This window comes from Onychomys torridus, chromosome 22, assembly GCF_903995425.1.
Source record: "Onychomys torridus chromosome 22, mOncTor1.1, whole genome shotgun sequence".
Taxonomy (NCBI): Eukaryota; Metazoa; Chordata; class Mammalia; order Rodentia; family Cricetidae; genus Onychomys; species Onychomys torridus.
Window position 1 is genome coordinate 23,721,799 of NC_050464.1, and position 12,224 is coordinate 23,734,022.

Below are 12,224 nucleotides of genomic sequence, written 5' to 3' on the forward strand. Positions count from 1 at the left end.
TGCTTGCAGACGGATGATGGAGAGGCCACACCAGGGCCCCGGAACAAGACCACTGCTCATTCATTCCTGTCACTGCTTTAGTGCACAGCTGGATTCCATTTTAATATTTTAACATCATGCTTCTAAGTGCTGAGGTCTATAGATCGCTGAGCTCCAAGAGCTTCTTAATTCTGTCTCCCATAAGGCCTGGAGAAGCTGTACTGACTGAGGGTAAATTAAGCCAGCCTTTAATTTGTTTTGGCCTCTTGCCTGGTTCTAGAGGCTGTTCACTAACCAATATTTTAAAAATTCTGCCAGACTAAAAATCTGTCAGTTTTCTTTCTTTTCTTGAAATAATTTTGGCAATTTCTGTTTTTTTTTTTTTTTTTTTGGAAATGGTATTTTTCAGTGACTTGAGTCATTCCCACTTAAGGCTATTTTAAAATGTACAACTCTGTGTTCATATCTGCATTCTTCTTCTCTTGAGTACACACAATATATTTTATTGGTCTTTTAAAAGTTACTTTCTCAGTAGCTTCTCCTTTAGTTTGTATTCCCTGGTTTCTGCTTTTCTTACAGCATTTTCTCGGTTTTTGAGAGGTTCTCACTATCAGGAAGCCCGTATCTGAAATCCTGCCTCAGCTTCTGTAGTGCTGGGTTCTAGGCTTGTGCTACTGGCTGGGTTTCCATCCCATGTCCTGCTCTTTGTATGTTGTGTGCCCCCCCACCCCCATGCCAAGGACTGAACACACCCAGGCCATGTTGTACTGCACCCCAGCTCACTTCCTATTTTCTTGAGTTCAATGTTCATTTAATTTTGTTTATTTGTTTACCAACGTAAACAGGAAATGCTATTGTCTTTTTTGGAACAGTATCTTACTGCATTTTCACCCCGAGCAGTATAGGGAATAGGATCCAGGGAAGTGCTCTACTGCAGAGCTATGCCCTAACCCATAATAATTCTTTGATGGTCTCACTGTCCTTATTTCTGTGGACTCAGGACTTTGGGGTGATGATACGCCTACAGGTCTTCCTGTTCTGGCATTCAGACGTACAGAGAAATGATGCACTGACCTGCTTTCTCTCCTCTTCAGAGAGAAGCCTGACTGTTTATACCTGGATGAACTTCTTCCACATCTATCCCTTCCTTTGAGATTTCTGAGAACTTCCCAGGCTGTCTTCTAGTCAGTCTGACCCTGGTGATTTCATCATGCTTAACCTAGCAGTATTTCTGAGTGGTCTTCTGAAGCTGCAGATTATCAGCAGCCTAAGTTGTATAATATCCTCAACTCTTTTGAACATAAAGACCTAAGAAGCTGCTGCCACTTAGGACTAGAGGCTCAGTTGTCTTCTGAACCTCAGCCCTCAGCAGGGCTGTGCTCTTCCGTCCTGACATGCGGAGAAGCAGGCCTGTCTTCCAGGTCTGCGGGAGGAGTGTGTCAAAAACACTATGCAGTTCTGGCTCCCATCTCGGGCTTCTCCTACCAGGGTGGGCAGGCTGGTGCAGCAGCTGGGCCTGGAGCCCCTTTCTCTGTGGCTCTGCAGCCACCCCAGGCAAAACCAGTCTAGAGGGTGCTTCCTGGATGACAGCTGCCTCGTCGAGTCCCTCGCTTGTCCCAGCCTCCCACCTGGACCACTGTCGGGCTGCTTGTCCTCCAGCATGGGGCAGCATCTCTAACGGCTCCCAGTGCAGAAGCTGCTGCTCTGCTTGTGTTGCTGCTTATCTCAGCGAGAGCAGGAGTGAGCCGGTCACCTGACTTTCTAAACAGCGCTTTGCTGGGACCGATAACTGGATTGTTATGAATCCTCTCCAGCCCACCCAGCCCACCCAGATGCCTATGTCTGCTGCCACTCTTGCACTGGCCACTGGGCCACCCAAGGCCCCCAACTGTCCCTCTGTCTTTAATCTCAAAAAGCCAATGCTAAATAAGGTATTCCCCAGTCACCACAGGCCTCAGGGGAAGCAAAGTCCCAGAGGCTGGGCAGTATACCTCTCCAGACTGAATCACTAGAGCCACCTGCTACCACACCAAAGCAGGGACCTCACTTACCCCTCAACACCCAACACACCATCCTTTTCTGCAGTCCCTTTTCCTGCAGGTGAAGTGCTGGCTTCCTCACACTCTGCCACAGAGCTCTGCTAAGCAGCCTCAAGTACCTTTCTCCTGTCTGCTCTATTGCACCAGCCACTTCCATACACCTGTCCTGCTAGACTACATCGTCTAGTCAGGGACAGGGCACGAGAGCAGATGTGAGTGAGAGCAGATTTACCTGGACAAAGCAAACAAACTTCATCCCAACAGTTAGCACAGGGGCTGGAACAAGTGGAGAGCACTGGCTCAGGTGAGCCGTGGGTGCAGTCCCCTGTACCACAAATAACGGAACAGTTTCAAAGGTCTGAGTGAGGATGAAAGATTATTTGAAAATTTATAAACTTGTCCACTAAACGGCTCCGAACAGGCTAACAGCTGGTAAATACTTAGACTAGCTTGCACCTACAGGGTTCCAAACACCATGCTCGGAAGCAGGACAAGGTGAGCATGCCCGAATATAGCAGCTCCAGAAGCCAAGCCCAAGGAGCCCTCATGGTTGAGGAACCTAGTCCTGTCCCTGAGGTGGGAAGCCCACGAGGCCTAGGCTTCACCTGGACAGCGCACCTTTTACCAGCTTCCCGTCCACGGTGCTCTTGCTGGACCCAGCCTCCTTCTTCCCGCTGCCTCTTCCCCCAGTCTCTGCCATACCCTCAGGAGTGCCGTCCTCTCCAGCTTCACATGGCTCTTCAGCAGCGGTTTCTGTGGAAGCCTCTTCAGCTGTTGATGCTACCTGGAAAGAGAAGCATCACTGTGCACTGTCACATGACAATCACGTGGTGTCTCAGTGTAGTCCATAGGACAAGCCTATAATCCCAGCGCTCAGGAGGTAAAGGCAAGAAGACTGGGAGTTCAAGAGCATCCTGGCCAAACAGTAGAGGCCAGCCTGTGCTACATGAGTCATTCTAAGAACACACATCAAAACTATTTCCCAAACCACTGGAAACAGCATTTCTACATTTCAAATTCTGACTTGAGGTTTTCTTGGGTGCTTTCAAGTGTGTGTGCATGCTACGGGGATTGGACCCAGGGCTTCTGGTATGTTAGGCAAGTACTCTGCCACTCAACTACATCCCTCACTTTCTTCCTCTAACTTGACAGATGAAAAGTTGAAGGACTACCTTCTCCTTGGAGCCTGCTTACTGAGAATACCTTCAGAACAGACTCCCCCACTGACTACGGAGGAGTGAGCAGCTTCAGTTTCAGCAACCAGTTCGCAGAATAAGCTCCAGAGTGTCGGGACAAAGCACCCCCAGTGCAAGAGGACGGTGCGAGCGACTGTGTGCTGTGGTAGCCAGGGTCCAGCTCTCCCCCTGGAGGGCTGGACAGCTCCAGCATATGCACCATGAGGAGCACTACACAGTGGTCAAAGTAAGCTGGGCACAACGGCACATCTGCGAGTCCTGAACTTGGGAAGTTCAAGAACTGAAGGCTAGCCTGAGCTACAAGAGACTATGTCTCCACTCCCCTCCCCAGTACTGTCCAAAGAAGCCTCTGATGCTTGAAGCAAGTGTCTTTTGTTTGGAACATGCTGGACAAGTGGTGGCCAAGGCACGAGTGAGCGGTTGCAGCTTCCCCTCTGAAGGGAGAGGTCGGCAGAGTGTAGACTTGAGGATAACAGGAGGTCCCTTCTGCACCTGTCATCAGAGCTCACTTCATGCCTTCCCCACCTTCAGGGACTACCTGTGTGCTACTGCCCCCTTCCTTCTGCAGGAAGAACTGCTTCTTAAACTCGTAGTAGGCGTTGTACTGGTGCCAGGGCTGGAGAAACTCAAACCTGTGAACGGAAAAGGACTTGGTATGACCACACGCAGGCTTCAGGGTTTCCCACGTGGCCTGCACTGTCCTGGACATCTAGACACTGGTCATGCCAACAACTCCAGAGATTCTACAGAGCTCCAGCCCTGTTCTATCCATTAACATGTGAATCGCAGGCAGAGTAGGCTAAGCTGCTCTCCAGGGTCACACAGCACACGTGAAAATGAGGTCCATGTTTTAAAGACACTGCCAGGGTAAGGGATAAGGGGCCTTGAAAAGGGTGAATTCCAGCCTTTCAAGCACCTACATTTTTACCGCACAATAAAAACAACAAAAACCCTCTCCAACTCTAAGTAATTTAACAAGATGAACAAAAATATGTCCATCTAAAGACGCTCCAGGGAAGATGGAAGCACAAAGGACTAGTGACGGGAGTTAAAGAATGCCAAACGAAACCCCCAAATCCCATAAATCTGACATGCTTACAATTTTTTTGCGTTTTTTGCAATGTGAGGGATTGAGCTCAGAAATTCATGAATGCCAGGCAAACAATGGCACTGAACCACACCCCAGCCCAACATTAAACCCCTTCACCTCACCTCTGATCATTCTTGGCTCGAACACTGGTCTCAAATTTAAGGCCGTTCCTAGCGACGTACTCTGCCAGCTTGTCGATCACAGGCTGGATGTCAGGGGGCGGGGGTATGATGGCCACGGGAGCAAGCGCACTGTGGAGAAGAGCTGGTGAGCAACCCTGACCTCAGCGTGGCTTGAGCCTGGCAATGGCAGTTGGAGGATCCTTTCGGGCTCAGCCATGTAAGAGGAAGACACTCGGTCTATAGCACTGGTTCTCAACCTTCCTAATGCTATGACTCATTAATATAGTTCCTCATGGTGTGGTGACTCCCAATCACAAAATTATTTTCCTTGCTACTTCGTAACTGTTATTTTGCTAGTTACGAATTGTAATGTAAATCTCTGATATGTAGGATATCTGATATGTAGGATATCTGATATGTAGGACATCTGATATGTAGGATATCTGATATGGAGGACATCTGATATGTAGGACATCTGATATGTAGGACATCTGATATGTAGGACATCTGATATGTACGATATCTGATACGGAGGACATCTGATATGGAGGACATCTGATATGTACGATATCTGATATGGAGGACATCTGATATGTACGATATCTGATATGGAGGATATCTGATATATAGGACATCTGATATGGAGGATATCTGATATGTAGGATATCTGATATGGAGGACATCTGATATGGAGGATATCTGATATGGAGGACATCTGATATGGAGGACATCTGATATGTAGGACATCTGATATGTAGGACATCTGATATGTAGGATATCTGATATGTAGGATATCTGATATGTAGGATATCTGATATGTAGGATATCTGATATGGGACCCCTGTGGAAGGGTCGTTCAACTCCCAAAGGGGTCGGGACCCACAGGTGGAGAATGCTGATCTACAGCCAAAAAGCTTGGCTTTGTTCTACCCTAATAAAGCCAGCTCCTGAGCACGAGCAGGGTCCAGGGCACCATTGTCAGAGTGACAGCGCAGGAGGCTGTGTATGGCACCCTGTAAGCCCAATACTGAAGCCTGGGTTACACAGCTAAACCCTATCTCCAACAAAGAACCAACAGTGGGATGTATTGAAGAGTGATGTCCAAAGTCCCAGAGACAGGCTCATTCCTCCTCCTGAGTAGCATTCCCTTTTAACTATGAGCTACTTCTTGAGGACAAAACAAGGACCGGTCATTAAAAACAGCTGGCCAGCATGGCTCTCCATCCTTCACTCTGTGTTTACTTTCTCAGCAATATGGCGCTAGTTGTCATTCCCAAGTCCTCCCACATGCTAGGCTAGTGGTCCACTTCTGAGTGAAACCCTTGGCCCACACTTGTCTTTCGCAGCATGATTACAGGGAGGGGCTTTGGTCAAGTTTTTCTATTAGACCTGAGACACACACAGAGGACCCTCTGCGGGGTGCTGAGCACTCCTACCCTTCTGCCAACTGTGTAAGTGGTGATCTCAGGGAGTGGCCAACAGAGCCCTCTCCTCACCAACTGTATGAAACCCTACAAGCCTGACAAGTTCAGTCCACCTCACTTGGACTCTGCCTACCCAGCTGAGGTATCAACAACGGCACAAGAGCAGCCTAGAATTAAGGAGCAGATAGGGGATGCCGCCCAAGAGCCACATTTATGCATGGCTAGATTTCACTTAAGAACCATTTTTGGTACTGAAATAAGGTCTTGCCCTGTAGTAGCTCATTATATAGCTGAAGATGACCTTGAATTCCTGACCCTCCTACTTCTACCTCCCCAGAGCCAGAATTACAGGAAACACCTGTAATGTAATATCTAGCTGGTTTTGAACTTTTTTTTTTTTTTTTTGGAGACAGGGACTCACTGTATATCTCTGGGTGGTATATACCTCACTGTATAGATGAGAATGGCCTTGAACTTAGAGATAGCCTGACCCTGCCAGGCAGTGGCCTTGAACTTTTGATCCTTCTGCCTCAGCTTTCCAAAAGCTCTGAGTCCAGGTGTGTGGTAATAATGTATGAATAGTAACTATACTAACTATGGAGACACACGTATGTAACTCAGATCAAGAACACTGGAGTGCTGCAGCAACCCTCACGCTGAGGAGACGGCACACGTACCTTGTGGTGGTGGTTGTGGAGGTAACCCCACTGCTTGTTTCAGCTGTGGTTGGGGGTGGTGGAGGTGTGGTCCCAGGAGGTGGTGGTACGGTGGTAGTCACACCAGGTGAGCTGGACACAGTCACTCCAGCAGGAAGGGTGCTGTAGTAGGTGGCCACATCGATCCCAGGTGGGGGTGGTGCCAGGCAGTAGGTGCCATCTGGCAGCATGTAGTAGCTGTAGTACATAGCTGCCACAGTAGCTGTAAGAAAATGCTTTGTGAGCAGGAGGCCAGGGACAGGTGTCACAGCTTGAATCTACAACGTCCCTCCCCAGCTCGTGTTTTAGACACTTGCGCCCAGCTTATGGCGTCATTTGGAGCAGCTGTGGAACCTTTAGGAGGTGGGCCTGGCTGGCCGGAAGTATGTTCCTAGGAGTAGGTTTTCATAGCCATTTCCTGGCTCCTGGCTCCTGGCTCTGGCTGGCTCTCTGCTTCCTGTACAAGCACAATGTGAACAGCCTCTGCTTCAGGCTCCCACACTCCACTGTGGATGAGAGCCGACACTGTGAGGTGGAACAACACCTCTCACCTTCCCTTGTCCCTGTCAGGCATCTGATCACAGCAATGTGACAGTCACTAGTACAACAGGACAGCAGATGGTTCCGAGAGAGACCATGGCCAAGGGCAGCGTCAGCTCTGCCCACTCCCTCCACACTGCTTCTGCATCTCTGCTAGGTTCACACCCTGAACGAGTGCACAGAAGACAGGCACAGGAACACTCCCTGTAAACAAGCCCACCGTCTTCCTTTTGCAGGAAGGGCAGATGGGAAAGCCCTCTCTTACTGCAGAGTGAAAACCCCTTTCTGCAGGGATAACTGATGGATGGTCCCCTTCCCACATGGCTGGCTGGGTAACCTGTGCTTACAGTGAGTGAACTCCTAACTCTCTCGTGCTTGGACACTGACTACGTTTTCTGGAATCTGTTTTTTTCATTCTACTGTTCACTTTAGAAACGCCACCATCCACATGCCTAGCATGGAGCCACTGTATTCAGCTCAGAAGTCCAAAATCTCTGTAGCTGCTTCTGGTCTTTCCTATAATCAAAAGCGATCGGTATCAGCTTCCTGCTCACCTTCTGTACGAAGGCAAGCACAGCAGCCTACTGTGCTAACCACAGCCCTGAAAGGTAGCATCTTCTTGAAACTTTTTAATAGATTGATTTAGTTAATTATCTATACGTACGAGTATTTTGCCTCTATGTACGTGTGTGCCTGGTGTCTGCAGAGGTCAGAAGAAGGATGTTAGATGCCCAGGACTGGAGATATAGAGTTTGTGAGCTGACATAGGGTGCTGGGAATTGAAACCAGGTCCTCATCAAGAGCAGCAAGGACTCTTAATGGCTGAGCCAACTCTTTAGCCCACTCATCTTCTTTTTGAAAAAATGTTCAAAACCAGCACTGAGCACAGAAGGCTCAATGAAGTTAACAGGGTTTTCATTTAGCAATGATGGCTACATAGGGAACTAATTTCCTCTTTATTAGGGGATAGGAACGAGGGAAACTTACTGATTTCCACTTGTTCATCTGAACACAGTGGCATAGTAAAACCCTGTGGATTCGGCCATACATGGCTGCTACTGAGATAAACACCACAGTGGTGTACTAATGTCCCACAGGGGAGGAGATGTCTTTCCAGCGCAGCCTGGGAAGATGTGTAATCCCCACAACATGCTGATGGCACAGTTGTGGTTTGACTTGCTTTTTATCAGGCATGTCACACATATGAAGTGTCTAGTGCCATCCCAGCTCAGTGTTACATGTAAGACTCCAGGAACAGTATAACCAATATTTGCATGGGGCATGTGGCCAGGTGCCTTTTCCACCTCTGCTCGCTCACAGGAACACCCACTACATCTCTGTAGATGGCACAGTTGGCAGGAAGCGTTTGTGGTAGAAGAGAGATCTTCTCACTGGTGTCTATTTCCCAGTACTGAGCAATCAGTATTTGGTCAAGAAACATGATGTTGTGCTAAGATGTCCTATCCAGTAACTCGGAGACCCAAACCTACAAACACCTGATAATACTGGACAGAATATCACTCACAACTTAATTAACAGCAAAGCCTCAAAGAGACTGTCCGGTGAACAGATCTGAAGGCACCTGCAAAACCCTGGTCTTGGAGTGGGTACAACAGGATGACTGAGGCTAGACCCAGGGAGAGGAGACAGATATCTGCTATTACCCGCCTCCCTCTCACTTCCTGCTTCATGTGACACTGCCCAGGACTTTCATTCACACCTCAGAAAAAACACTTCTGTGACCTCACAAGGACTCCAGAGGTGGTGGTGTATGGGCATAAAGCACCCCATGTCCTGCACTAAGAAAATTCAAAAGACCAATGCTGCAGCCGTGCACACACTTCTCCACACCGCTGTTCCCACACCCCCAGCAGTGTCAGGGATGGGAAGGTATTAGGGAGGAAGCTGGATCTGCCCTTTCCTGTCAGGGGCACCAAGGCAATGCACAGGTCCCTACAATGGCCGGAGAGCCAGGCTTCTTCTCAATGGTCCTGAGCCTATTAGCTCATCCAGCACACTTGAGCTCCATGAACTTTTGGGTCTTGCCACCCCAAAAGCACACAAAGCCCTCACTCTCTGGTAAGTCTGTGCAATATCTCTGCTTGACCCAAGGCCCCTCTTTGGTTTCCTCCACCGGCTCCTGCTTTTGGAAGTCCCTCCACAGCTCAGGAAGGGGGTGGAAGCCCATCTACCTGTGGTAATTCTGTGCAATGCTAAGACTGGGGCCAGCTACTGCCCCAGGAATGCCATAGTTCAAAAACAGCTCTTGGCAGCTCCTGATGCACTCAGTGAGCAGAGCTTAGCTGTGCTGTTCTCAAATCAGCCAGAGCTGAAATACTATCCAGTGATCACAGCCCACACTAGCCCGGTCCTGGCTCGGACTCCTTGGCTACACACTCTGAAGCAGTGGAGTCTAAAGCATCCTCTAGTCTTGTGGTCACCATCTGACCCCAGGACACAGGGTTCTCATGCGGCTGTTTGTACCAACCCCATACCACACCAAGAATACACACAACCGCACACACACACAAACACACACACACACACACACACACACACACACACACACACACACACACGAAAATGCCCCACAAACATACACAGACTTTCTGATTTTATAATGTAAATTACAAGCACGCTATTTGACATTTTATAATCTTACTTTAAAGCCTTCTGGTAGACTCTTTCAAAAAACTTAATACTACCACCAATCAAGTATTATTTGTATTATCTTTGCAAAAACTTTGTTTACATTTAAAACCACTTAATGACTTAAGATTTCATATTTTGCAAGATGAAAAGAGTACCAGAGTTCAGTCAAGTAACAATGTAAGCCTACTTAATACTACTGGACTGTCCATTCAAAGACAACTCACACCATTGTTCAAAAGTTACACACAGAATACAGCAAGTTAAGAAGTTAAACAAGACATTATCACAAGAAAGAGGGCTCAAGTCAGTTCCCAGTGCCCACACTGGTCAGCTCATAACCACCTAAAACTCCAGTTTCAGGGGATATAAGCCCTCTTCTGCCCCTCACAGACACCACAAGACTCACGTGAAACCCACCCCCAGAAAACAACAAAAACTATTAAAAAAGTGACATCTACACCACAGATCTGGGTAGTGGAGCCATGCCCAGCAGGTGCCTGGCTCAGGGAGTCCCTGTGCTCTTCAATGCTATGCTGCTACCCCCAGGACATGCCTCAAGAGGTCTCTGCTGCCCTCAGCACCTTATACTGAACTCTCCAAGGGTACTGCTGGTTTCCCCATTCTGACATGGGGTCTTGCTCTGTTCCCAGGCAGGCCTCTAAGCCTTGGGCTCAATTGAGCCCCCTGCCTCAGTTTACTGAGGAGAAGACTACAGGAACACAACACCAAGCCTGACCAGGACTGGGTTTTTAAGCGAGTGAAAATATGATGTGACATTATGCTAATAAATGTACTTCATGAGAACTGCAAAAACCCACACACACCAAATGTGCCAAGAGAGAAACTCCAGCAGGTACCCAAGCCATCTAGACAGCACCACGGAAGGTGAGCTGCTAACATGGAGGCCCACTCAGAAGCACTTCTCCAGCTCTGCACAAGCTTATATGTGCAACAACCCAAGGCAAGCTGGTGGGGTCTGCCTAATCATCCTTTACTCTGTTCTTGAACTTTCCCTATAGTGGAGGATGGCCCCGAACCCCTCATCATCCTGTCTTCACTTCCCCAGCACTGGAATTACAGGTGTGTCAGCACACTCGTTTTATACAGTGCTGGAGATGGAAACTAGGGCTTTCTGTGCGTGAGGCGGCCACTCTCCCAACACTGTCTAATCATATTCCAGAGCCCTTCTACTCTTGCTGACAGCCTGAGCACAGGTGTGTGTGGAGAACACCACAGCTTTCCTGAGACCTTCCTAAGACACGCCTAGGACACTAATGGAGAGGTGTTCAAAAGCTCACAGGTCACCAGCTAAGTCCGGCAAAGCAGCAGTGACCTATCCTCTGGTTGTCCCTGGTGATGCACCCTGAGATCAGGTGCCAGGCCACTCTGAGTCTGTCCTGCAGCTGTGTACCGTTCATGGCATGTCCTTCCACCTCCTTCCCACCTCTCGTTGTATTGGCAGGCATTCCTGAGCCTTTTCTAAGGTCAACAGCTTTGCCTTCTCTTCTTCGATGATTACACAATTCCTGTCTCCAGCCCTGAGCTGCATCTGTCTAAGAACTGTCCACTCAGCACTATGATCTGAAGAGTTCACACATGTTCTAATCCAACTGTGTCCAGAACCATCTTGGGCTTTCATCTATACCTTTTCATTCTGCAGTTCTGGTTGAGGAAATGCCATGCCTCCAGTCAGATTCCTGGATCTCATGGCAATACCTCTGCCCAGTGTTCAGACAAGCTTCTGTCTAGGAGACACCCCAAGAGCTCCTTCTTCCCCTCTTCTGGGGCCTCTGTGAGAACCACCCCAGCTCATCCTGGATTTCTCTACGTCTTTGGTCAATCCCTGATTGAGCTTCCTAGAACTCTTAGTTGGAATCCCCTGTATGCCCACTACTGTGGGACCATCTGCCCCTGCCAACAGCACTGAGCCCCGAATGGCTGTCTATTAGTACACACATATACCCGTAGAGGTTTAACTGCAAATCAGTCCCAGTAAGAGAGTGGCACCAGAATCCACAATGGAATGAACTACTATAGCAATACACAGAACGGAAGTTAAGTGAGGAGGGTTAGTCTCCCAACACCCCACTGTGCTGTGCACATCTTTCTTGGGATAACAGAAGATGAAGCAGTACAAATGTGACAGGTGGCCTAGGCACAAGGATGCAGACGTGCCAGACTACTTGAAAAGGGTCATTTGAACATGAACTCTATGACACAACAGATGATGACAGTTCCTAAGTGACTAGCGGGAAGGCAGCATATACAGACAGCCTGGATCAGCTGGGCAAAGGGATGATTCAAGTCTGGGTGGGAAGGACTGGGACAATGTGAGATCTTACCATGCAACTCATACCAGTGCACAATTTAAAACTTTGGAATTGCTTATTTCTGGAATTTTCCACCAAATATCCTCAGACTATGGACCCCATGGAAAGCAGAACTGCAGATGCAGACCTGCTGTCTCTTCACTGTTTACCATCTGTT

At 48.4% G+C, this 12,224-nt stretch overlaps 1 protein-coding gene across 3 annotated transcripts in view; it reads right to left on the reverse strand.

Moving 5' to 3' along the window:
• Positions 1 to 12,224, reverse strand: part of LOC118572801 (splicing factor SWAP) — a 76,949-nt gene that overhangs the window by 27,133 nt on the left and 37,592 nt on the right. For all 3 annotated transcript variants that reach the window (XM_036172673.1, XM_036172672.1, XM_036172674.1), the window contains exons 8-11: positions 6,528 to 6,768; positions 4,427 to 4,555; positions 3,753 to 3,846; positions 2,637 to 2,802 (exon numbers count right to left, since the gene is read on the reverse strand). In XM_036172673.1, the coding sequence (XP_036028566.1) occupies positions 2,637 to 2,802; positions 3,753 to 3,846; positions 4,427 to 4,555; positions 6,528 to 6,768 (630 nt within the window). The remainder of the gene's footprint in view (positions 1 to 2,636; positions 2,803 to 3,752; positions 3,847 to 4,426; positions 4,556 to 6,527; positions 6,769 to 12,224) is intronic.